The following is a 24,852-nucleotide window of genomic DNA, read 5'->3' on the forward strand; positions in this document are numbered from 1 at the left end:
GCTACCGTACCAGGCTTTCCTCCGGAATCAGGAGACTCTTTTCTATTACTGTGTTTTGCGCAAAAATTTTAAAACCCATGGGCAGGTTGCAGGCCTCTAGTCCCATGAGTTTCTGGGAGAACTTCCGTTCTCCCGGAGTGGACATGTGGAGCTTATTTGTTGGAGGCGACTCCAAACCGCCTCAGCAGAAACAAGGAGTCCATCCCCTGAATCCACCTGCGTCTCTGGGCAAGCACAAGGTCGCTTTTGGTCCGCGATTAGCCCCCTATCCGCCACCCGGGGACGCGCCACGTAGCCTCGCGACTAACCGGCTGTGATCCCTCTAGTGAGGGAGATCCGTGGTTGTGTTAAATTAGAATGTAAAGTAGACGAAGCACTTTCCACACTATTTGATTTTTTGCGTTTAATGGACGTGGACGAAAAGCTTAAGGAAAAAAACGAAGTGGACATTTTAAAAGAAAGTTCGAAATTCGTATTCGTATTATTTGTACACTATATTACATTCGAAATTTCGTAAATTTGGACTATTGTGGAAAATTGTAAACAACAAGTGTATTGACGAAAAATGTATTATTGACTAATCTGTTGTGATTAATGTTTTAATTTGAAATGAACTTCAAAAAAAATGTTCCCCAACCCAGCGATTTATTCCTCGGAGTTCAGATTCACGAAACCTATCGTACAACACAAATGTTACTTCCTTGCGCAGTGCTGCATGCGCTGCTCTACCTCTCTTATCTTTGCCTTCTTATTCCAATTCGAGATATAAGGTCAACTCATTTTAATTATCAACTTTTTTCTATTCTCTTTTAAGTAAAATAATTAAAGAAGATTTTTCCAGAGCAGAACCAACGCTGACCTTAACACAATTCAATCTATCAACTATTATTTTTGCTTTTCCTTCCATGTACGGACTAGCACATCCACTGGTAAGCGTTTATTCTAACAGCGATTTGTAGTGAATTCAGCAGTGTGTAAGATATAACCATCCCTTTCACCCATTAACAAACCTCGAACACCTAAAATCTTCTATTCTTCTTCTCTTTTTTCCTCTACATTTCATCTGAGCTGCAAAAATTGACAAACTTTAGACGAATGTGTTTTTTTTATTCTGAAAAAATCAAAGGCAACGTATTACGATATTGACGGTTGAGATTTGTTCACGAATAGATAGGGTTAGGGATGTAGATCTCGAGAGGAACCGTGATCGCTCAATTCTCTCTAATCGTTATAAGACATGGCGTGGGAAATGGGCTTCGTGCACGAATTTTCCTACAAAGCGAATTACAACGCGCAACACCTGTTCACGCGTCGCAGTCTATTCATTCGTTCTGCTTGAAGAGGGCGTTGAGGGAACCTCATTGAATTTCGGCCGCTTGCTGTGACATGTCTGTAAGGATAGCGCGTTAAAAGGTGTCTCGTAGGAGAGAACGAATTTCGAAGGCTATTTCCCATGCCGCATTTCAGGACGATTAGGGGGAATTGAGAGTGATCAACCTTGTGTTCACAATCTATATTCCAAACCTTATCTTTGCGTGAAGAAATACCAACGTCGTGAATTTCGTGGCACACGGCCTTCAAAGCAATTTTGCGCTAATTCTGAAAAAGAAAATTTTCAGTTGCTAATTCTTTTTTCTGCTCTACTTACAATGTCAAAGTTATAAGTGCTGCATAGATGTTAATGTTTACTATAAAAACAAATAAAATTTGAGAAGAAAAAAGTTGATGAAGCACAGAATAAAAATAACGGTAGTGATGAGAACTGAAGGAAGTGAAAAATGTCTGCTACATTTCAGATATGTCTCACTCGACATTTTTATCTCAGACAACGTGTGGATGACTTGTTAAGTGCCATTCTTCAACGAAATCCTCCTATAACCCTTGATCCAGCTACAGACGACGACGGCCTAGGTGTTCATGTAACGCCAGAGCTTAGCAGCATCCACAGGTAGTACCTCTCAATGAGTTCTTTAGAGCTTTTTTTGGATCATTTCAGTAAATTCATGCACTTTTGTTCATTGAATTTCATCCTCAGACTGCACTTCAAACATCATTGTTATTTCTCGAATCTTCTCAAGATTCAGTCATTCCTTCGATTAATCTTGACCGAGATTCTAAGAGTTGAGACATCCTGTCACTTAAAACTGGACTGACTTGGCTCGCACTTTGGAAATCCTCGAGTGCAGAGCCAAGAATCAAAAGATACAGTGTCTGGCATTACTCAGTCCGCTTTGGATGCGCCAACTCGTTCTCTTCTACTCAGAATCGTTTGTGGTTCGGAACGGCCTCACAATGACTTACACTTGCTAGCCGCCTTATCAAATCACTGTTTTTATTCTTCCAGACAAATGTGACCCTGTAGGGGTGAAGCGCTTAGTTGGCACTACGGCGGTTTCGAACCATCGATCGATGCATGTAGTCACAGCGGAACTTCTTACCGCCTGCGCTACATCCGCCCAGACCCAGGAATCAAGATTTATGAATTCACAAAACTCGTTACAGTTCCCTTTAACTCTATATTACTCCTGTAAATATAACCCAACCGCACCATATTCTATCACGAAATTACATATATTCTATCAAGAAATTACATATATTCTGCTACGCATCTGAGTAGCAACCACATAATGAGCCAAAATTATAAGAAAAGCACAGACAATTTGACAGTGTTTTTTTTTGCTGCACTGATTTTTTCCTACCTTTTCTCGTTTTTATTTTATCAACTTATTCCCCTCACTATCTACCCCTTTGACAAGAAAAGTATTTTGTCCTAAATTGGGTAAAGCGCTTCCGCTTTATCATTCTTAATATGGTCTACAATTATTGAGTTTCATCGCTGATGCTCCCAAGCACGCGAGATTCACTAGCGTCTTAGAGTACAGTAAAAATAATTCTACACATCCACTGAGAGCTGAAAGATCTTTGGGCGCTGGGTATCGAGACAAGGGATAGTAGATGGAAGACAATCCACCTAGAGTGTGGCGAGTCTTCTGTTATTTGTTTGAGTTACATCAGTTGGATTGACGTTATACGACGACAGAATTGCCCGCATTTTATTGCGTTGGAAGTTAAATCGTCAGAGAGACAAAATCACACAGGGAGCTTGGCACCCCTTTTCCTGTAGTACTAGGTGACATTGAGATACTTGATCATACTCATTCATACTCATGAACTACGGGATCCACCATAAATTTGGTAACTTTTTCCACTCCTCATTTTTTTCTTCAAGCAAATCTTCCAATTCTTCGGTTTTCAAGCAGAAGCTATCATAGAATATAAAATCATATCATATCATATATCAATATCATAGACTATAAAATCTACTTTAGATCTTATATGTACAAGAAATGTTGACAAAGAAGTCTTTTCTCAACATACAAATATCAGCCAACTGCTACATCGAAACATATAGAAGATGCATAATTTGCAAGCGACACCATTCATGTCCCAAACACCGTTCTAAACAACAAACAATCCTGCTGTCCGCCATAGAGTCCTACCATAGGCGTCTGAGGGCAGTTGTTCGTGCAAAGCGAGGTCATAGTGAATAAAAACCCATTTCTCTTGTTAATTAGATTATTAATGAATTATTTTCAAAGTTTTGCTGTTTTTTGATCACATCCGCATAAATAATTCGCTTTTTATTGAGTGACCCCCTGTAGATCTTGCCCCTATCTGTCCGTGAAGAGATGCTAACATGCTTTCATCAACTTTTCTTATATTGATTTAGAGAAAAGATTTAACTCTCTTTTTTACAGCTTTCGATCGGAACACGACCGCCGTGTGGATTTTCATGTGGGACCCGAACAGCATGCTCAGATCCTGGCAACATTCTGGGGGAGAGAGGAAATGGTTCAACAACGAGCTCCAATATGAGAAGATAGCTAATCCTTTTCTGTATTTTCACACATATCATCGTTAATTCAGCGCAATACAAGGAAATTGTCCTGATATCCTAAAGAAATCTGATCTCTGTGTTTGTATAGATCGAAACATATTTGAACACCTTTGTCCGATCGTACATGAGAAAATGAATACATGAACATGAGCCTCGAGAGAAGCGTCAACGTCACTGTATGTTCACTTCGTTGAAGTGCAGCGATGTTATCGTTAAAATATGCTAAAAACGTGCTACCAAAACAGGAACGGAACTTATATGATCCATCCAGGATCCACTTTAGTAAGAAAAGTCACATAAAGACGATTTTGAGGTGCTGACTTAGCAATACATAGAAAACGTAAGATGAACTCGTTTCCAAGTTAATAATTCTTTCTCAGCGGATTATTAACTCAAGCATCTTAACAATTTTTGCAGCAGTTTCAGTTCATGTTTCTGAAGCACGTTTCGGAGCGGCTTATATTTAGATTGTTGTTTTCATCAGTGACCTGTCTTAGACGGGTGCATATCTTAGGTACCCACAGCTTTCGCGACAACTTATCCTTAGGAGAAATGACTGGCAACGGCGATCGTTAAATGCGCTGTGTCGCAGTTAAAGGCATCACCCCACGAATCTGGAGTGGTACGGATTTTCGGTGGAGTATTCGTCTACGGGGTCGTAGATTATGGGGAGGAGGGTGATTCCGTCCATTTCTTCCTAATTGCCGTAGAAAACGGCCCGGAAGATACGGTTTCATTCGTTTTAGCGCACCATTTTGTACAAGAGGTTAGGTTGGAGCGCGCCAGTCTTGTGCGGCGCCGCATCTTCCGGGCCGTTTTTTACGGCAATTAGCAAGAAATGGACGGAATCACCTCCCTCTCCGTAGTCTCCCATCCCGTATACGAATACTCCACCTGAAATCTGCACCACCTCAGACTCGTGGGGTGATGCCTTTAATGGCAGAGCATAGCGCTGCGTTCGCCTTGTGCCACCTAGTCCACCAACGCCCCTCATCGTCTAATAAGGTGTGAAATATGCCTCGCAAGGGCACGTTATCTGTGCTACTGCTTCTCTATGTGGTATCGATCGTTCACTTGTAAAGATATATTAAACGATTGCACATGAAATTCCAGAAATAGAAAATAAGAGTGTGTTTTATTTGGGTAATACAAGCAAATCGAAACTTCTAAGTCTCAAAGCTCAAGAATGTAAAGTGAATCTGTCGATCATCATATTCTTTGAGCCTTTATTTTGTTTGATTTCGGAGAAACCGTATAAAGTGTAGTGTATAGTATATAGCGTATAGTGCTGTCGAAATAGGAAATTCGAATATTTGTTTCCTGATGAAGTCGAGCTTGCCCACACAGATCCAGTTCAAAATTTAACCAAAGCGTGAGGTGGTGGAAATGCATTCGAATGTGCCATAGTGCACCGTTGGTTCAAAGAGTTTCGCGTTTGACTAAAGTATTCGCATTTTAACAAATGCATCACCTTGGATTCCGTCAAATAAGTTCTCTGAAAAAGGAGAGAACGTTCGAAAGGAAAAAGAAGAGAAAGATGGGACATAAATGGTTGTTTGAAAAGAAAAAGCTTACCCCTAGTTAACATTAGAAAGTGCCAAATTTTATTCTGTTTCGGAGCCGCAAGCCAATACGGTTATGTTCTGACTAAACATATCACGAAATTTCCGACTACTAAGCTGTTACACAATAACCATTACAAGGTTCAAAACTTTGGAACTTTCTGAGCTTTATGCTCTTCGATATTGTTGAATTGAATTTATTGAAAAGCAGGGAAGGTTGATGAGATATTCGTGTCTCAAACCTTAAGCGACCATAGAAGACGAAGGGCGTAGCGGAGTAGATTTTGAAGTCAGATTAAACGTATAACATGAAAATGTAGAACCTAGCCCTCAACTCTTACCATAAAGTGAATCGTCATGAAAGATGTATCTCAATTGTGAAAACTCGGAGCACATTTCGGATGGCTTTCTCGATTTCGGAATAAATAAATATCCAAATATAGCATTCGGACTTCTTCTCGTAATCATCCATCATCATAACTACTAAAGCTTCATCCAATCTAGGGTGAATATTGTTACTCGTGAAGTTACTGTTCAAAAAAGCCAAGTATTTTGCTTTTGCGGTTGTGAAAGGATTTGGTAGGTCGAGTTACGGATTGAATCGCTTATGTCAAGCGCCGAAGAAGGTGATTTATCGAAATAAAAATCTGGTTGTGAAGCGACTCTGTTTTTCAGGACGATTAAGAGAAATTGAGCGCGGCCACGCCCACTTTTCCACGCTCCAAACTCTGTACAGTCCATAAGAGATCCCACATTGCCACTTTCGTTATATGGTACCTTTAACCGCCCACCAGTCATTAGCAGTCAAGTCAGCGAATGATCAACTAATGAATCCCGTACTTTGTACCGTTAATAAAACTCAGCACACGAACTTAAAGGCAGCATATATCGAACCTGAGGGAAGGTATAGTGAGGGAAATCTCTGGGCAAGCAAGAGGTGGGGCTGTAGATTGCGGGATCAGAGGTGGTCCCGCTCATATCTCCCTAGTTGTTGTGAAAGAAAAACGTCGTCAAAGACTCCGTTTTTCACGACGATTTCCTTGCAACGCGCAACCCTTGAACACGCGCTGCATCCAGCCGCGCGGCGGTTAAAAGCCAGTGGGTTTCCGTGCAAAAAACTACGTGCAAGACGCTGTTTCCTAAGCATCGCGCCACAACATTTTTTTTTTGCAATGCGCTAACCTTGCTCAACGTCGCATCCAAGTGCGAGCGGTCGAAGATCAGTTATTTATTCTCATCAGCCTCTTCAAATGGGACAAATAGGCACCCTAACGTATCTAGGAGCTGAAGCGGTTCCGCAATCTTCTATCCCAGTTCCACGCTTTCGCTGTAGGTTCCTTATCATGTCAATATCGTGATACGCTGCCTTTAGTGGTCCGGGCAGTTCTGTCGCTAGAACGCGTGTCTTGCCATGTCTGTGTAGGAATATTTTTTGTTGTTGTTGTAGTTATGCATACGCTGTTCAAGGTGGACAGCATAGGTGTTCCAAACATGATCATTCTAACCTGAAGTTGGTTCTAGTTGGTGTTAGCCTGAAATCCCTCTTTTCTGGAAAACATACGTATCCTGATTTGCTGAGGGAAAAATGGAAACGAAAGAGAGAGAGGTCTCAGCGACACTACAGAACTGAAACTATGTTTCTTCGTCCTGTGTCTCCAATTTTTCATCTTCATTTGCATGGAGACGATTTTGCACTGTTATAAGAATGTTTATTGTAATTGTTATCATTACCTGCTATACGTTCACGAATAGATGTCAGTGGTTACAAACGTAATTTCGAACAAAAACAATGGCCAAAAACAGTGAATAGTAGTTAGTATGTGTAACATATATGTATATAAAATAGAATTAGTATGTATAACATATGTACATGAAATATTCTTCAATGCAATCAACAAGCAGTGGGATATAAATACAAATTTATTATGCTGTGAGAGGTCAGATAAAGCTTTGTTAACAGTTCTCAGGTAGTACATGTGAGGTGCTCTTAGTACGTACAAAAAAATTACGACCGGTATCAAAATAAGAAGTGCAAACAACAAGTAATGAGAGGGCAAACAATGTGACCATATGATCGGTTCGCAGACAGCATACATGCAATTTTAGTGAAATCAGCACGTGTATGTACAGGTGCGTTAGGTGCAAAATAACTATTTTTTTGTACTGATGCAAATAAAGGGCTCTGAAAATGGGAAACTACAACAGCTACAATTAGTAGCGTACACTAGTGACTAGCTAGATGTTGCGTAAACGTAGAGGTGGACACTAATATCAGACATTTTGCAGCAGTCAGTTTTGCACATTGAACACTGGTTACCTGCTCCAAAGCAAAATAGGATGTGTGAGCTGTGTATTTCCAGATCGCTGTCGTCGTCAATGGACTACCTCTGCTTTCCGTTCAGCTTCTAACATTGATGTCTGAATAGTGCTCAGACAAAAGTGACATTCTGGTTCGCATTGCTCCCTTCATTTTAAATGTGTACTCGCACTTTTGTACTATGGCTGGATTCGAGAAGGTTTTGGTCCTGCTTCGGTGGTTTGCAAAGCGCTCCTTCTTGCAAAAGCTCACGCCCAATAATTTCTTTGGCAATAGTCTGGCCTCCATCTTTACTCGGCGCAGTATTTTCTTTCAGACACGTAAGTGCTTAGTAGTTCGCACATCAGAATCCTGCTCAAAGAACCATCAGAAAAAAATTTCGCAGAGGAAATTAGTAACATCAAAAACTTTCTTTCAGTGGCTCTATGTGATTTCTCAGCAACTACTGGCTGATGGAATGAGCACAACACCTTAGCAGTCCGATTCGAGGGGAACAGCGCTTTGAAAAGAGGGCAGAACATATATCTATTGAGAATTTCATTAAAGAATAGAATTACAAGAGTAATGGTGTAGAGCTTCAATAAATCTCCGTTTCACCTGTACCCTCAGACGTAATGAGAAATAAAAGTCAGAACGTGAATAAGTTAGATAAGATAAATTAACTCTTGAGGCTCTTCAGTAAGGAGGAAAAGAAACAGAGAAGACCGAGCTATTTATAGAACATTAAGGAGCGAAGAGGAATCAATATACGTGGATTCGATAGACACAATCAAGGAGATCACAAAGACAGACTAGATACTAACATCTATAGCAGTCTCAAGAGTAATAGAAAAGAAAGGATTACCATGACCAATCAAATCCAGAAACTGGTAAATACAATGAATCTGTTTTGTTGTATTGTTAAGTGTACAAAACATTATTGTAATCCTTAATATATGAATCTAAAAAAACAACATCTATAATTTGAACTATTAGTTTTTTTCAAACTCAAAATTTTCTTGTAAGTATTGTCTATAATATTAGCAACAACCTCCTCTTTGTTATGAAGTACTCATAATAAGAAAGTGTAAGGTCTGCAAGAAATGGTTCACTATTACTACCTTGTGGAACACTTGATGAACTGGAGCAATTGTAAGGTCATATGCGTTATAGTTCCTCTAGTTAGATTTGATGATAGTTACATCTGAATGAAATAATTTGCATTTATAAATATTCATTTAGTTTATCAAGTTTCGCAATGTAGTGTGGGAGTTTAACTAAGACATAATCAAATCGTTATCAAATGATTTTTTGGTTTTTAAATATCTGTAGATTTTTTAATTGGTAATTGAAGTGCTAAGAGGAAGTGTTGCATGTAAATCAGATATTCTGAAAGAGTTACAACCATATGTAGATGGATATACAAGTTCTTGAATAAACGGATTATCTTTGGACTCGAAATATTTGCAGATTCAACTAAAATAACTAATTAAATTGAAATGATTAATTAGTTGAAAATATTTGTGTTTTGATTGATTTGCTTGAGCTGTAGCCATGATTGGTAGTGATCTTTCTTTATTAACTAACAGCTAACGTTTCGGAATTATCCCCTACAAGCGTCAGATCCTGGAAAAAATCAAAGTTATCAGTGACTTATCCTCTCAAGTGCTTCAATTCTTTTAATTTTGCAATTCGCCATGGTCCCAACTCGATTCCAATCGCTGTCTCCACCGCGCCGCTTACGCAACTGCACGTGGTTCTTGTCGTTTTGACCCAACTATACTCCCATGACCATGAGCACCTGGTCATCCGTACGACGTGCTCGTCATGCGTTGTTTCTTTATGATGTTAGGTAAGCAGGTCCAGAAAAGTACTTTTTAAAACTTTGTGCATAAAGGATAAACTGTCTGGGTTAATTAATTCACTTGGGATGCGCCCACGTTCATTTCAAATCGAATCGTTTGAGGTTTACAGTGTTTTTATCCTCCCAGACAAGCCTGGTACCAATTTATCGACCCCGGAGGGATGAAAGGCTTGGTGAGCACTAGGGCGGATTCGAACCTCCAATCGATCGTCCAGGAAGCGGAACCTCTAAGCGCTTCACTACATCCACCCCAATCCTTCAAAACTTTGTCCATAACAGGCAGTAATGAAATTCCTCGATGATGGATGACTTCTTGTGCAGAGGAACAGTAATAGCGTGCCTCCACGACTCAGTTATCCTTTCCTCGGTATATTTTGAACGGATGATCTTTGTGATCTCACGAATCCCAAGCGGAGAAAGTGATCTCAGCATTACTGTTCTTGTTCTATCATCTCCACCAGACTCTCCACATTTTATCTTGTAGATACAGACCAGAATTTCCGACTCAGTAGTTCCTCGTTGGCCGCGGACGTTGGCCGTGGACGTGGTCAAGTTGCTGGTTCAGAAAGACGTTAAAATGGTTCATGCACATTGGTAGGGTTGTTTCATCGATAGCGGGTTCATTGTCAGTTTTGAGCGCTGGAGAACACCTTTTGATCTTGCCGCTATACTGTTTCCGTGAAGGATAGGCTTTCTGAGGGTTCTTCTCCTCCCACGCTTTTTCAAACTTTTTCACTCCTGATTTCCATTCGTCTTCACGGTCTTGTTGTAGTTGACGACGTAACTTCCTTCTCAGAGGCTTTCTTGGTTGAAATTGGCAGAAATCGCAGATGCGGAGGCAAACTTCTTCCTCGGCTTTAGAATCGGAAGCGTTTCTCCTGCAGTGTCCTTGTTACACTTTATAGAGGAATCTGTAAAGGAATCGTAAGGCTTCTTCCTGGTCTCATTCCTGCACGAACAGATGCACGCTGACGGAATTTCGTTGTGTGTTCTTCGTCTCTAAGGCCAGCCATGTCGATTCTCGGTTGAGGACGTACTCCTCGGTTCCTCTTGGAGAAATGTGTCTTGAAGCTGAATATTCCTATGCCTGGTCAGAACGTGTTGTGTCTTGAAGCCGAAAGCAGCTAATTGTTAGTTCCTCTTACAGGTCCCTGACAAGGACTTGGCAAATTTGCAACAAAAAAAAATCGGAATTTGAGAGCCCCACTGACTCCTTCGTCTGGTAGGTCGATACATAAAAACTACAGTAAGGTCAGATACTAAAAAGTTACAGTAAGATACTTGAATCCTCCGTAATAGAAGAGCAACCCTTTCTTTACCGGAATTACCTTCATGTATCAAGTGTTTTCCAATAACTGGAAGTTCATATACTTCCAAAACCAGTCCATTATGGACTTCTGGGGGAGTCACATAGTTAAATGGTCCAACAACCATTCATCTTGATCGAAAGAATGCAACCAAAGCTTAGAACCCAACTCGTTTTGCGTGCTTCCCCCTCATCTTCCTGAAATCTACAGGCGGTGGGCATTGATGTTTGTCACATTTAACAATCATGGACCCACGAAAAACTCTCATTTCTTGACGCACGCGTTGCATTCCACAGAAATCCCATTTGATTGTGCGAGCAGCGCGCGTCTTCTTTTCGCGCGTAATTCCGTAGCGGTGGGTCATTGTGTTTCATAAGCGTATTCGATACATACTGTCTCCTTACAAATACTTCAATCTTGACTCATATAGGCGATTGGTATTAAATCCTAGTTTTAGATTTGCGTAGTTTGAAGGGGTTCGTCTGCAAAGGACTTGACTAATAATCCTGTAGTTTATCCACACTTCTCGTAGGGAGCTTTGGATGAAACTTTTTTTTTTCGAAAAACGAATTGGATGTACGTGTGACTAAGCTCTAGCAATCATTTTTGGAAGTTTAAGGGCGCGATTTCCTTTGCTTGCAAGCATCAATCGATGATGGGAAACGGCAGTTTTCAAAGATAACGGTTTTGAGGAACTCGAAAGAAAACGAAGCACAGGATCACATTATTTCTCGAATTGTGGTAATTTGTTGTGGTTTGCCGCTCTCAGATATCCATTATTCTTCTCTGTAAAGGTCCCTTTGGTGATAGGATTAGTCAAAGTGACTTGTATGTTTGTTCCAATAGTCGTGGGTTTCGTATCGTTCTCTCAACGAAGAAGGAACACCAATTGATTTGGACTTGAGGACATCGAAGAACTATAACACAACTCTCCAATAGTATTCTCCTCACCATTTGGCCGGAGGCAGCTAACCTTCGTCTTCTCACCTCTTCTTCGTCAAATCTGGTTTCATTCAGCTTTTCCTTGTTTTCTTTCTTCTTTTCATCTTTTCTTTTCAGATCTCTATTAGCCGCGAGTTGTTACTCTTGCTTACTAGTTTTTTTTTCTCTTTTCTTGCTTAACATACTTATTCCAGGCGACAAGTGCTATGTCATAGTAATGGATGTGGAGGAGAAAAGCTGCATAATAAGGCAAGCGTTCACATCAAAGTCTAGAATTAGGAAAAAGAAGTCTCATATATTTGATATGCTTGGATGTTCATTAATTGCGTTGGTTGGATAGTGCATAATGAAGCCTATTCCGATCGATCATATTCCTTCCTCATGCACATCAAAACATCCAGTTTCAATGCTTTCATTCCTCAGGATTTTTCCTTCGAAACACCGTGATTGCGGTGGTTTTATTAATAAGCGCCGCCTTCCCTGATTTCTGTAGCTGTAAAATCGCAGCAAATAAAAAAGTATTGTGATATTTTTTCTTACAATTGAAAAAATGGTAATTGATCGTACGAAATCTATTCTTCGCCATTTTATGCTATATTTGTGTTCGGTTGAAGCCCTATCTTCAACGCTATTTCAGCGACTGGTTCGGATGGACTAGATCATCCATGGCGAAGCTAGCAGAGGCTGAAACGCGTTTGTTTGCAACGTTTGGCGCTCAAATTATCTCTCGATTTGTTCCGGTTTGTTTTTGATATCAGTTCGTATATGCCCTTATTTTATTTCCTTACAATTCTTTAAGATTCGATTCAAAGGAAGCGAGGTATACACAATAACTACGGAGTCGACTGACGAAAAGAAATCGGACGATCCAGTGGTGCTTGTACATGGATTCGGAGCCGGAGTTGCCGTATGGAGTGCGAACATAACTGCGATAGCCAGATATCATACAGTTCACGCATTCGACCTTTTAGGTGTGTCACTATTTCATACTTTTTCGTTGTCTTGGCTTTATAAACAGGTGTTAATTATACTCGATTGATTTATTTAATTCGTTGTCGTCGAAGGCAGCAAACCTCGAATCCGATGTGGTGAGGGAATACGCGGGAAAAGCTAGAGATGGAGTTGTAGATTCCAGAATCCGGTGTGGTTCCACTCACCTCTCCCTAATTGTCCTAAAAAAAACGGCTTGGAAACCGCTTAGTTCCTACGTTAGAACGTCTCTCTGTATACATCCTAGTCCCCTCAACCTATTCATTGGTTTCGTCGACGCTGTGCAACTGAACGCGGCGCGTGCACAAGGGTGGTGTGTTCCAACTGAAATCGTGGTGGAAAACGGAACCTTCCACGCGGTTTTTTTAACGACCAGCAGGGAGAGGTGAGCGGAACCAGCCTGACCCCGCAACCTAAGACTCCTTTCTCTACCTTTTTTGCCTTTAAAAGCATCGTAGTGTGGAGAATATCTAAATGAAATAAAATGCAGTTGTTCAAACGAACAAATTTACAACACTGCCCAGTTCACTACGTTTATAAAAAATATAGCCCTGACATTTATGGTTGCCCGGGTGACAACGATGTATCCGTAGCGTCCCGAAAACTGAGCAGAAATATTATGTAGGTCCCGTGCCTAAATTTTCTTTATGAATTTAAACAAACTTTTTAAGAGAAGCTCAGAAATATCCCCGTGTTGTTACAGGTTTTGGTCGTTCTTCGCGGCCCCGATTCAGTAATGATCCTACATTGGCTGAACTAGAGATGGTTGAGTCTATTGAAGATTGGAGGAAATCGATGGGCATTGAAAAAATGTACCTTGTGGCTCATTCTTTCGGTTTGTGCTAGAAGGTCAGCTATGCCGAACAGTCTGCCGAAAATATTGGTTTTTAGGAGCTTATCTGGCTTCTTCCTACGCTCTGGAACATCCTCATCGTGTGAAACATCTTGTACTTGTTGACCCGTGGGGGTTCCCAGAAAAGATCACACCAACTGAGAAGCAGGTAAGCTTCTTTCGAAATTATTTTTACTTCTCGCGTACAATTTGTTTTGAGTAAATTTTACTTCGATGCATCAGATAACTCCTTATCCTTGGATGGTTTTCATTGGAGGAGTTTTGTCGTACTTCAATCCACTCGCTACCCTGCGAGTCGCAGGACCATATGGTGCTTCATTTCATGTTTCCTTTTTATTTGTTCCTATCCTATCCTCTTTACAGGTCCAACTATTGTGAAGAAATTGCGTCCAGACTTGCGTCATCGTTACAAAAGCGAAAATCCAGATGACATTTATGAGTATTTGTACCACTGTAATGCCCGAAAGCCTACTGGAGAAACTGCCTTTAAAAGCATGACTCTTCCATTTGGCTGGGCAAAGCGCCCAATGATCAAAAGGTATTTATTGACAGTTTCAGTTTCGAAGCTATCATGACTTTAATATGCCAGCTATTTTGACGGAAATCTTTCGCAAAATGCAGGCATCGAAATTTCCACGAATCAAAAAGTGTTATGGTATGGTGTCTGTAAGTGTGAAATATTGCAACTAATCACTCCTTAGCCCTCATCTGTTTCTGGCTCAATATAAAGCCTGCTTTTTGGACATTCAAGTTCTCAGGTTGTTACGCAAATCCTTAAAATTAAATGAATATGAATACTGTCTGCTTAACAAACTGTAGTGCTTATAACGACGACACTGCGGTAAACATACGAATCCTTTTTCACTGTGGGAGTAAGATTGTATAAGCTCAGGCTATCTGTTAATTTGCGCCTTTGTGACTTATATTGAAGATCGAGCACGTAACGACTTCATACTCAAAACAATTGTGAATGATTTCCATGATGTAATGCAGCCTCGTACTTGTCTACTTGAAACTACACATCTGAAAACTGTTGTGACCTGTGAACAAAACTTGTGAATGTTGATTAATGTCTCATTAGTTCTGCCTATTCGGAAATTCTAGCAACTGTTTTTAGATTTAATGGTATAGTGGATTCAGTGCCTGTTACATTCATATATGGAAGTAAGAGCTGGATCGATCCAGGACCGGCCTTTGACATTCAAGCGCAGCGAAATGGTTATGTGGACGTACAAGTACTTTTTGCTATTCTATTTTTTTTCAATAACAGCTTAATTGCTTTCTTTGGTTTCTAGATTATCCGCGGTGCTGGCCACCATGTCTACGCAGATGCCCCAGAGGCATTCAATGACGTTCTTCAATCAGTTTTTGTTGGATCAGAAACAACCAATCTTAGTGATTGCTCTGAAGCCCAACTTCAAGAAGAATCGACGACTTGACCCTTCATGTAGTACAAACACCACTACCTGCTCACAAGTCATCTGTGATAGCTCTTAATATTACTTATTTTTAAAAGTAGGTCAGCTGGTGTCTCTCGTAACAGGGTTACATACATTGAATTATTATTCATTGTGTACATTGACTTGTTATTTTTTTTTACAGTTGTAAACGTCTAGTCCTACTTGTATTGAGTTGATGTGTACCATACAATGACTGCGAACTAACGAGACTCTAATAATACCACTCTGGTGCATAGTTTTATGCTCAGGAGTTTAAAAATTCGAGATTTGAGAAATTGTACAGATGACAGGTTACGACCTGATTTGCTACTGTGTTTTATACGTTTTGTTTTTCTCTTTTGCCCTTGAAGAAAACCATTTTTGAGCAGGAATGCCGGAGAAAAAGGTGTTAACGGCAGACAAAGACCTGTTTCTTCGGCATGCAACTACTCTCTACGAGACATGGGTTTGTATTTAGTCTGCTCATTTTTCTTAAAGAAGCGAGCTACTTTCTCTCTCAGACTTAGTTCTGGCATTCAGAATGAAGGTTTGTATGGCCTTGGAGATGTAGAAGGTTTAGTCGTTTTGGTAGGACAAGATGAGGGAGCAGTGCAGTACTCCAAATCGAAGGCATTTCAGGTGCACAGCCTTTGTAGGTGAGAGGTAATGTTACTAATAATTCTGAAAGTAACTGTTTTCAGATTTGGATGTTGAACACCGAATTGCTAGATACTTTGATGCTATTTACGAAAAAAGGTGTGTAAATGTTTCCCTACACTCTGTGTTGTTTTTACACTGTAAACTTTGAAGGCATTTATGTGTTGGCCAGCAACAGAAAAGCAGATTATTTCAACAGTGTGAAATCTGACGAATTTGTTGGAGTAGTACCACCAGTGACACCGATTCATAGGGATAAGGTGAACTGATAATTTTTAGTTTTTGTTACATATATTTTTCACAGATAAATTCGTACAGTCAGATAAAGATGCCGCCAACTTCGCGAAGTTGCTTGGATACATAAAAAATGATGCAGGAAATAAAGTTGGGTACTTTGCAAAGGATACCTTTGATTCCGATTTCTGCAACGACTGGCAGAAAGCTTTTTCTGGTGTTGAAAAAGTTGGTTTACTTTTCATTCCGCCACTATATTTTTCGGAGTTGCCCTGATAGGTGTTTCGCAACTTGTATAAGATTGGAACAAACCAGCACGTGAACTGCTTTCCTTCCACAAAATAATCTTGACAGTGCATCAACCACTCGGAATTGTCAGGCGCAAAACTAATGCAGATTCAACGCACAAGCTTCGAAACATCGCGGCTAGCTTCAAAGTGAACTTTTCCTACGTTCCTTGGACGCTATCTACAGAGTTTAGCTGATCCGACGATTCCATGATTGTGCCATTTTCCAAAAAAAGAAAAACAGAGTCTCTGAAGTTAATAGTTCCTCTTGTTCTTCTGTGTAGACGTCTTCTCGTCTCCGTAAACACGCTTTTCTTTCGCAAAGAACGCAGAATTTTCACATGGATGCAGAACGAGTTCTCACTTCAGATTTTGATGGGTTCTTTTCTCTTAGAAAACGAAAACTATCTAATTTCTTTAAAAAAATGGAATGAAGGATTTTCGCTTTTTATGGTGCAGAATGACAGCTCTTTGTATGCACATCCAATGCTCTGATGTTTTTTCTACCCACATTCCTGATTTTTAGTAGTTTGTTAATACAACTCGAAAAAGAAGCACTTTTTCGAGTTGTATTAACAATATCAGAAGTCTTAGTGCTAACGACGAATTCTTTCATTCCTCTGGGATCGATAAATTGATACCAGAATTGTTTGGGAGCATAAAAACACTGACTTTATACATCGGCTAACGCTCGCAAGTACAGGCTAGTTATGCGGTTCTAAGTCCAAACAATTCTGAATTGAAGTGAACGCGGTGGCGCATCCCAAAGGGATCGATTAACGCCACACTTTATCGTCTATCCTTTCCTAACTGTACCAGATTTATAAACCGAAAATGGTCCTATTATTTTCCCTCAATCGCTTTGTCTGAGCTAGTTCATAATCAACGTAGCATGTCAACTCAACATCCTCAAATTTCTAATTCATGATATACTAGTGATTCTTTTCTTCATATTTTATACGTGCCTAGCAATGTTGTTGCAGATCGACCTATCTGCTGCTTTCGTTCATGTATTTGCTGTGAAAGACGACCCTGAAATCGAAGTATGCAGAAGTTCAGCCATGGCAACCGTTAATGCATGGAGCTACGCGCGAAAAAAGTTCATTGAAGCAATTGATCAAGAAAAGGTACCGCATGTCATCTTTTTCATCAGATCAGTTTTCTCGTCATATTCGTTTTAAGAAAGTGAAACATTCACGACTTGCAAATGAAATAGATTCGGAAATCGGATCATTGAAAGTGCAAGGACAGTTGGCGAAGAATAAGACAATTGAAACCTGCTACAATCCAATCATAATGAGTGGCGGAAGTTACTCTTTAAAATGGAGCACCGAAAGGTCATTACTGTTTTTGTTTTGTCAGTTTATTTTCTAAGAACAATATGTTGTAGTTCGGACAAACTCCTTCATTTCGGCGTTATTGTAACATCACTTGGAGCACGACTTGAGGTCAGAAGCTTGTTCTTTTGTTCGTTCTGTTACAGTACACGTTTGTACTGCAGTTCAGCAATTTTTGCAAACTCATCTATAACTTCAAATTTAAGAACTATTGTACTAATCTAACACGAACATTGATGGTGGAGCCTTCGAAAAATCTTGAAGAGGCTTACGAAGGACTTCTCGCCACCCAGGCAGCTGTAGTGGAGGCTTTAAAACCGGGTGCAAGGCTTTGTGACGTGTATCTAGTTGGAATAAAGGTCTTCCGCGAGAAATGTCCTGATATCGCCGACAAACTTTATAAGAAAGATTTTGGGTGAATTTCTGTTTCGAACGGCTCATTTGCTTCCATTTCTGAATCCTTAAAATATTTGTCTAGATTTGTAACGGGTATCGAGTTCCGTGAGGGTGCTTTAACAATTAGCCCCAAATGCGAAGAGAAGGTATCTTTTCCTTGCAAATTTTTTCAGAATTGTCACAACAGACATATTTTTTACTCGCTTTCTTTTCTAGGTTAAACCAGGTATGATTTTCATTGTATCTGCCGGAGTTGAAGGATTGACTAACACTAAGGCGAAAGACGATGCTGGAAAAAGCGTCACAATCGCGCTGTCGGATACTGTGAGTATTAACACAAATTTGTCAGTTTGCATTGAGAACGTTCAAATTGTTTAAACGAGTAAGCGATGATGTCAAAGCTAATCATAAAAACACGGTTAATCCCCTTTTTTTAATAATCGGCGGCTACAAAAAATGTCAATTGCATCATTTACAGGTTCTCATAAAAAGTGAAGGGTCAAATGAAATTCTCACAGAACGAGCCAAAAGCCGGTTGAAAAATAGTGTGATTAGATTCAAAGAGGAGGAAGAAGATGGTAAGTTTTACTGTTGAGTACTAAGTATTTGGACTCACAATTCTTTGTTTCTAGCGAAAGACTCCAATAAAGAAAACACAGAGGAGCTCGGTCGCGGAAAGCGTAGTGTTGTGTTGTCAGATCAGACTAGAAACAAAGCTACTAATGAAGATAAGAGAAAAGAGCATCAGAAACTACTGGCTCAGCAACTGAACGACGCTGCGCGGCAACGACTTGCGCAGGCCAGTGGTGCTAGCGAGGCAAAGAAGTATGCTTTAGTATACTCCTCAACTTCATTTTCGCTAAGCAATATTCTTGGAGTCTACTTCGTCATTTTGACAATTGACTCATGGTTTTTTCTGTTCAGAATTAAGAAATCGAATGTCTCATATAAATCTTACGAAAAGTTCCCGGTCGATACGGAAATCAACAAATTAAACATATTCGTTGGTTCGTGGTTTCACTTCTTTAACGTGTTTGTAGTTGCTTTTTAATCATTTCATATTTTAGATAAACGTCATGACACCATAATTCTACCAATTTTTGGTGTTCCTGTTCCATTCCATATCTCAATGATCAAGGTACATCTTCTTTAGTCTTTGTTCAAATTTCCAAATAAGGTTTCGCAGGGGGAGAGAGGGAGAGAAAAAGATAAGGAAGGGAAAGCAAAGCACCAGAACCATAATGGATGTAAAACAACCAGATGATCATTTTGCATTTGCAAGTTCTCTGTTGCTGAGAATGTCATGTTAATCCTAATGTTATAAGTTGCGGGAAAGCAGTGTTGTGTTGTGTGGTGTCCAGATTCAGGTACCCCCAGGATAAATATATGCTTCTTTGCTGTTGATATTTTGGTTTTCGCTAGCATCATATCTTTTTTTCAGTTTCTCTAACCTTGTGCTGTTTAGCATGTTTTCAAACCTTAAATATATGCTGCTACACCCTTCATTATTTCTAGAATTGTTCACAATCTGTGGAAGGTGATTTTACGTACCTTCGTATCAACTTCGCCCACCCTGGCTCCCAGATTGGAAAAGAAACCGCACAGTTCCCGAATCCTTTGGCTACATATCTTAAAGAGCTTACGTATAGGTGAGTGTGAGGTTTTTTTTTAACATTAGGACCTAATTAAATACTTTTCACTTAACATTCTCTTTGTGACTGTGCAGTGTAATTATCAGTGAGATATTTGTGACTCTGTAAAAAAAGCATCGATGTCCAGCTGGATAGGCTACTTCTGACTTCCTAATCTATCCCCAAAATCTAAAAATTTCTCAGAGCTAGCAACGTCAAGGAACATGGAGAAGTTAGCGCGCCGAGCAACAATTTGACAACTGCATTCAGGCTTATCAAGGAGATACAAAAACGTTTCAGGTGTGATTCGTGACATGTGAAACTTTTTTTTTGTGATTTTTTCTTTTTGTTGAATTCATCTATAAATCTTCGATTTAGAACGGAGGAAGCTGAAGAACGTGAGAAAGAGGGAGCCGTGAAACAGGATAAGCTTATCCTTAGCCAGGCAAAAGCAAATCCCAAGCTAAAGGATCTGTGAGTTCTTTCTTCACTTTAACTTCGATGAAATTAACGAGGTTGAGATCCACGAAGAGATGTAAAAGTTCGCAAGCATGGTCGTGATTACGCTCAATTACGCCTAATAACCTAGTAACAGAAAGGCGTGACAAACAGCCTTCGTTGAACACATGCAACTTGTTAGCGATAGAACAAAGGCAGTTCTGTCGTCATTGAACGCCCTCAATTAAGCTAATATGAAGCGGCTAAGCACCAGAAACTCTCTCGTTTGCCCAATCATATCACTATCATAGCCTTTCAAATGGTCCAAAACAGCCGTAGAGTTAGCCGACCCATTCATTCACCTGAGGTTGATATATTGGTACCCAACTTTCCTGGGGAGGTTAAAAGTAGGGACTCGATACATCGGATAATCCCCGCAATTCATTCTGTAGACTGCGCATGCGTTCATAAAAATCAAACTATTCTAAATTGAAGTGTAATCGCATAGATTTCTTGTTCACTTCAATCAACTTTTAGTGCTAAACACAGTCACGCTCATATTCGTGAACTACACCCTTACCCCTACGTATTCAGTTAGAGTATCTTCAGTTTGGTAATACGCCACCTTTAACACGGATTTTGGAATAATTCAGTTTTTAGGTTTGTGCGACCGAACATAATTGCAAAACGAATATCTGGCTCGTTGGAAGCACATATAAATGGATTCCGGTGAGTAAATAGATTCTAGCAGATGTTTGTTTTCATTCATTCTTATTAATGATTTTAGATACACTTCTCTACGCGGCGACCGAATCGATGTGTTGTATAATAATATCAAACACGCCTTCTTCCAGCCATGTGATAACGAGATGATAATTTTGTTGCACTTCCACCTTAAACATCCGGTACTGTGGGGGAAAAAGAAGTACAAGTGAGTTGTAATCAATGCTTCTCATACTCATACCACATCGTATTAGAAGCTGTATGATTGATGGAAAGAAAGCGCGCTAAGTGGATTTCTAAAAAAAAAATCACCTCACAAAATAGACCTATTCACTCGTACGAAATCCACCGAATTCGCTCAGAGCATTATCCCCTAGTCATTCATATCCTTCCTAAAATGATGCATACTGTTTGGAAAAATTCCGTTTTATTTGAAGATCAAAAGTGAACCGAAATCCAATGCTGAACGATCACTGTGCAGGCTTATATGTTATTGTATTTGCTATATAGGAGTGAGTCAACTTTTTTTTTGTCCTTGTCAAGCAGTTTCCGCGCAGCAACTCTCTAAGAAGAAAACCTAGGGGATTTTTTTTTTTTTGAAAATGCAGGTCTGCTCTATAATGGGATTTGAAAGACTATCTGGTTCCAGAAAAACCCGGTGAACCGGGTAGCAAAATTTTTGGAAAACATCAGATCGTCAGTTTTCACTTTACAAGCTAGTAAAAGCAGCAGCAATGAGGGGTGTGGTACACCATTCTCATCAGTTCAACGTTCTTCCTATGAATGTTTAACTTTTTCAGGGATATCCAGTTCTACACGGAGGTTGGAGAAATCACTACTGATCTTGGTAAATATCATCATATGCAAGATCGAGATGATGTACAAAGCGAACAGGTAGGTAACTTATAAGCAGGTTATTTCAACTTATTCTTTATGTTTTGTTTGATATGACTATGTGTGCTTTTTTTCTTTCCAGATGGAGCGCGAAATGCGAAGAAAACTGAATCAAACGTTCCAGAATTTCTGTGATAAAGTCAGTTTTTTTTTATATCTTTCCTTCTTTTCGGCTTGTTCTTCTCCGTTTGTCCATGTTTTCATTCTCTGTTCCAAATGAAGTTCAGGTCGTCAAACAAACGAACGATCAGTTCGATTTTGACTGTCCGTTCAGCGAACTTGGTTTCCTTGGTGTCCCTCATCGCTCCAGCTGCATGCTAAAGCCTACATCATCTTGTTTGGTCAATCTTACTGAGTGGGTTAGTATTTGCAGTTCCATGTTAACGATGCTTCCACTCGTGGAACTATAAGGTTTCCCAAACCTATTTTCATATTACCTGCCCATATTACATTGTACATAAATGAGCACCAATGTCATTCTTGTTTTGTTTTAGCCACCATTCATCGTAACTCTGGATGAAGTGGAGTTAGTCCACTTTGAACGAGTATCCTTCCAATTGAAAAATTTCGATATGGTGTTCATTTTTAAAGACTACAATCGCAAGACACAAATGGTGCAGCAAATCCCCATGAGCAGCCTGGATGGTGTTAAGGTTAATCTCCTATTAGTCCATTTCCTACTTTTATCATTACTATTCGTACAGTTTTTATTCAGGAGTGGCTGAATACTAGTGATTTGCGCTACACGGAAGGAATACAATCCCTTAACTGGCCAAAGATTATGAAGGTCTTTTTTGTATACCATACGTTTATTCTCGCTCATTTGGATTACTTTCAGACCATTACGGATGATCCAGAAGAGTTCTTCGAAACCGGGGGTTGGAACTTCCTCGGTGCTGATTCGGATCAAGAGGACGAGCCAGAGGTACGGGCAGTTACTCCTAGAATCTTTACTTCTCACACTATTTTCTGACGGAGCATCTACTTATTGAACGATTTAGGATGAAAGTGAATCAGAGGAAGCTTATACACCTAGTGAGTCTGAATCTGGCGAAGATGAAAGTGACGAAGATGAAAGCGAAGGTAAGAACGGTTTTGTTGAGATTTTGATCATAGGGATTTTTTTTCAGCGTGCCATATAACAGTATGCAATCGTGGGTGTAAAAATGTTTCCGAACTTCACCAGTTCCATAATCTTGCACCATGTTGAGAACTAAAAGCTGAAGATGCATAAATGAGACTTTACTGCTGAAAAGTGAATATCTGCTTTTTCTTCAAATATCGCGTAACATCACTTCTTGTAGGAGATGCGACATCAGAGGACAGTGATGAAGAGGGCTCACTGGACTCCGATGAGTCCGAAGGAAAGGACTGGTCTGATTTGGAAGAGGAAGCAGCTCGGGCTGACAAACGGCGAGACCAAGAGGAGTCTGGTGGTGCCGGTGATCGCAAGAGACAACATGAACGAGAACGGGAACGGGAACGTGACCGCAAAAGGCATCACAGCAGCAAAGGTGGCCCTCCTTCTAAGCGACACAAGTAGTGACATATCTTGTTCTTCAGTGTTTCTCCATATGTTCGATGAACTCAAATTATTGTCGGCATGTAACTCATACGGTTGTTTTAATATTCAAGATTAGCTTGGATTTCTTCATAAGGCGGTTCACGGATCTCCTGCTTTTAATGAAAAAGGAAGCGACTATACATTTTGACGACAAACAATTTTGCCTCCTATTCTTTAAATGATGACTGTTGCGTCGGTTTGGATCAGAGCGAAAAGCTAGTTGATACCATAGTGAAAAATCCATATGTCCGAATGTAGAAGTGCATTCTGTAGTTGACGAGAATTCCATGTGTCTCGAAATGATTCCTTTTTGGCATGGATTTTCCGTTTTTCTTGTAAACTAAAGGAAAGAGAAATGGTAGTTTTGAACATATTTCAATGTTCTATTTTCCATTTTCTGATTGAGGTGATTTCCGCATTGTGAACCTTTTTATGCAGAGTTCCCTTTTTTTGTTGCATCAAATATGAAACATTCTATTGCAAAAGCTGGTTCCGTCTGTTGTTCATGCCTCATGGGAATTATGTGTCCTTTTGTCGTATTTATTGCTTGCATCATCATTAACAAATTGAAAAAAAACGATCTTGATCCTCATAATGAGGCCTTCTCTTCTGGTTTCGTCTCGGTTCGTGTGTTGGTATTTTTGACATTTTCAAAACAGCTCGGTTTTTATTTCCCACTTGTGTTAACTTGTACACAAAATGAATGTTGCGATATTTAGAGCTGGTATTTGTACAAAGAGAGAAAAAAACTAGATCTATGCATCGGATAATTGGCTGCACACAATGTAGTGTGGTTCTCGATAATTGGATTCTTATCGTATCATCGCAAGACAGCTAGCTATTGGCTGGTTTATTGCGAGGGCGGAGTTAAGTGAGCGTCTCTCGTCTACTGTAGACCCATCGAAAGCAAAACACTCGTAAAGGTCGAATTCTAATTTGGCTAGTTTCGTCGATGCACGATTCACTTTATTGTTTTTGAATGTACATATTTTGTTTAGGTTGAAATATCTAAAATCTGTAAGGGATCCGTGCATTCTCTGTCCCACTGTTCAGTGTTTTCGCAAAAAAAGTTCTCTGGATAAGTAGTGTAATTTAGGTTTGGAAGCAAGGGACGGCACTAGCACTAGCAAAGGACAAGATAGAAAGTGCTTGTAACTCTTATGTGCCATCGCTCATGGGTGAATACGAACAAAAAAGATATAGTACGCGTTCTGCACAAATAGATTAGCGTTGCAAAAATTTTTACAGCTCATGAGCAGAGGATTCTGTGGAATAAACGTCAAAATTGAATCTTTTGGTCAATGGCATGATTGTGTAGATCCAAATCCAGTTTTTGCAATGATTGAGTACATGTGAATGTCTGCAGCTTTGGTACGAAGCGGTAATCTCTGATATGCTGGCTATGGACCACCGCGCGAGTAAATTTCGACTCTCGGATCAGTCTGCCTTGAGAAAGACATGCGTATCATGCCAAACGGGCCCATAAACATCTATCTGTATTTGCCACGTTGAAACCTCGATCCTACTCACTCACATTTCG

General features: G+C 39.9%; 4 protein-coding genes across 5 annotated transcripts; 3 read left to right on the top strand and 1 right to left on the bottom strand.

The window, feature by feature from the left end:
- Nucleotides 1-77: 77 nt before the first annotated feature.
- Nucleotides 78-3,876, top strand: RB195_006890 (uncharacterized protein; the record flags this gene model as incomplete). The annotated part of the gene is made up of 5 exons (XM_064180227.1): nucleotides 78-239; nucleotides 664-770; nucleotides 842-929; nucleotides 1,797-1,948; nucleotides 3,759-3,876. 5 exons carry the CDS (start codon nucleotides 78-80, stop codon nucleotides 3,874-3,876), a joined length of 627 nt encoding a protein of 208 aa, XP_064037116.1.
- Nucleotides 3,877-9,583: 5,707 nt separating this feature from the next.
- On the top strand, nucleotides 9,584-15,151 carry RB195_006891 (uncharacterized protein; the record flags this gene model as incomplete). 2 transcript variants are annotated; one of them, XM_064180229.1, is made up of 10 exons in its annotated part: nucleotides 9,584-9,608; nucleotides 12,064-12,118; nucleotides 12,507-12,609; nucleotides 12,669-12,840; nucleotides 13,563-13,694; nucleotides 13,751-13,860; nucleotides 13,935-14,022; nucleotides 14,076-14,250; nucleotides 14,830-14,947; nucleotides 15,008-15,151. In XM_064180229.1, 10 exons carry the CDS (start codon nucleotides 9,584-9,586, stop codon nucleotides 15,149-15,151), a joined length of 1,122 nt encoding a protein of 373 aa, XP_064037117.1. The 2 variants fall into 2 exon arrangements, with proteins under 2 accessions (XP_064037117.1, XP_013291871.1); XM_013436417.2 differs by lacking the exon at nucleotides 9,584-9,608 and having other exon boundaries at nucleotides 12,087-12,118.
- Nucleotides 10,126-11,054, bottom strand: RB195_006892 (uncharacterized protein; the record flags this gene model as incomplete). Its single annotated transcript, XM_064180230.1, has 3 exons — nucleotides 10,126-10,498; nucleotides 10,580-10,691; nucleotides 10,949-11,054. The coding sequence occupies 3 exons, from the start codon at nucleotides 11,052-11,054 to the stop codon at nucleotides 10,126-10,128; spliced, it is 591 nt and encodes a 196-aa protein (XP_064037118.1).
- A 391-nt stretch (nucleotides 15,152-15,542) lies between the features above and the next one.
- RB195_006893 (uncharacterized protein) lies at nucleotides 15,543-23,291 on the top strand (the record flags this gene model as incomplete). The annotated part of the gene is made up of 28 exons (XM_064180231.1): nucleotides 15,543-15,617; nucleotides 15,692-15,790; nucleotides 15,853-15,907; nucleotides 15,962-16,068; nucleotides 16,127-16,270; nucleotides 17,313-17,456; nucleotides 17,512-17,666; nucleotides 17,720-17,777; nucleotides 17,873-18,081; nucleotides 18,145-18,208; nucleotides 18,279-18,386; nucleotides 18,541-18,640; nucleotides 18,695-18,887; nucleotides 18,987-19,069; nucleotides 19,130-19,200; nucleotides 19,578-19,711; nucleotides 19,898-19,993; nucleotides 20,072-20,167; nucleotides 20,792-20,860; nucleotides 20,919-21,062; nucleotides 21,655-21,748; nucleotides 21,831-21,887; nucleotides 21,976-22,107; nucleotides 22,243-22,401; nucleotides 22,464-22,535; nucleotides 22,587-22,673; nucleotides 22,750-22,831; nucleotides 23,053-23,291. 28 exons carry the CDS (start codon nucleotides 15,543-15,545, stop codon nucleotides 23,289-23,291), a joined length of 3,126 nt encoding a protein of 1,041 aa, XP_064037119.1.
- Between the last annotated feature and the right edge of the window lie 1,561 nt (nucleotides 23,292-24,852).

Source organism: Necator americanus, chromosome I (assembly GCF_031761385.1).
Source record: "Necator americanus strain Aroian chromosome I, whole genome shotgun sequence".
NCBI classification, from domain to species: Eukaryota; Metazoa; Nematoda; class Chromadorea; order Rhabditida; family Ancylostomatidae; genus Necator; species Necator americanus.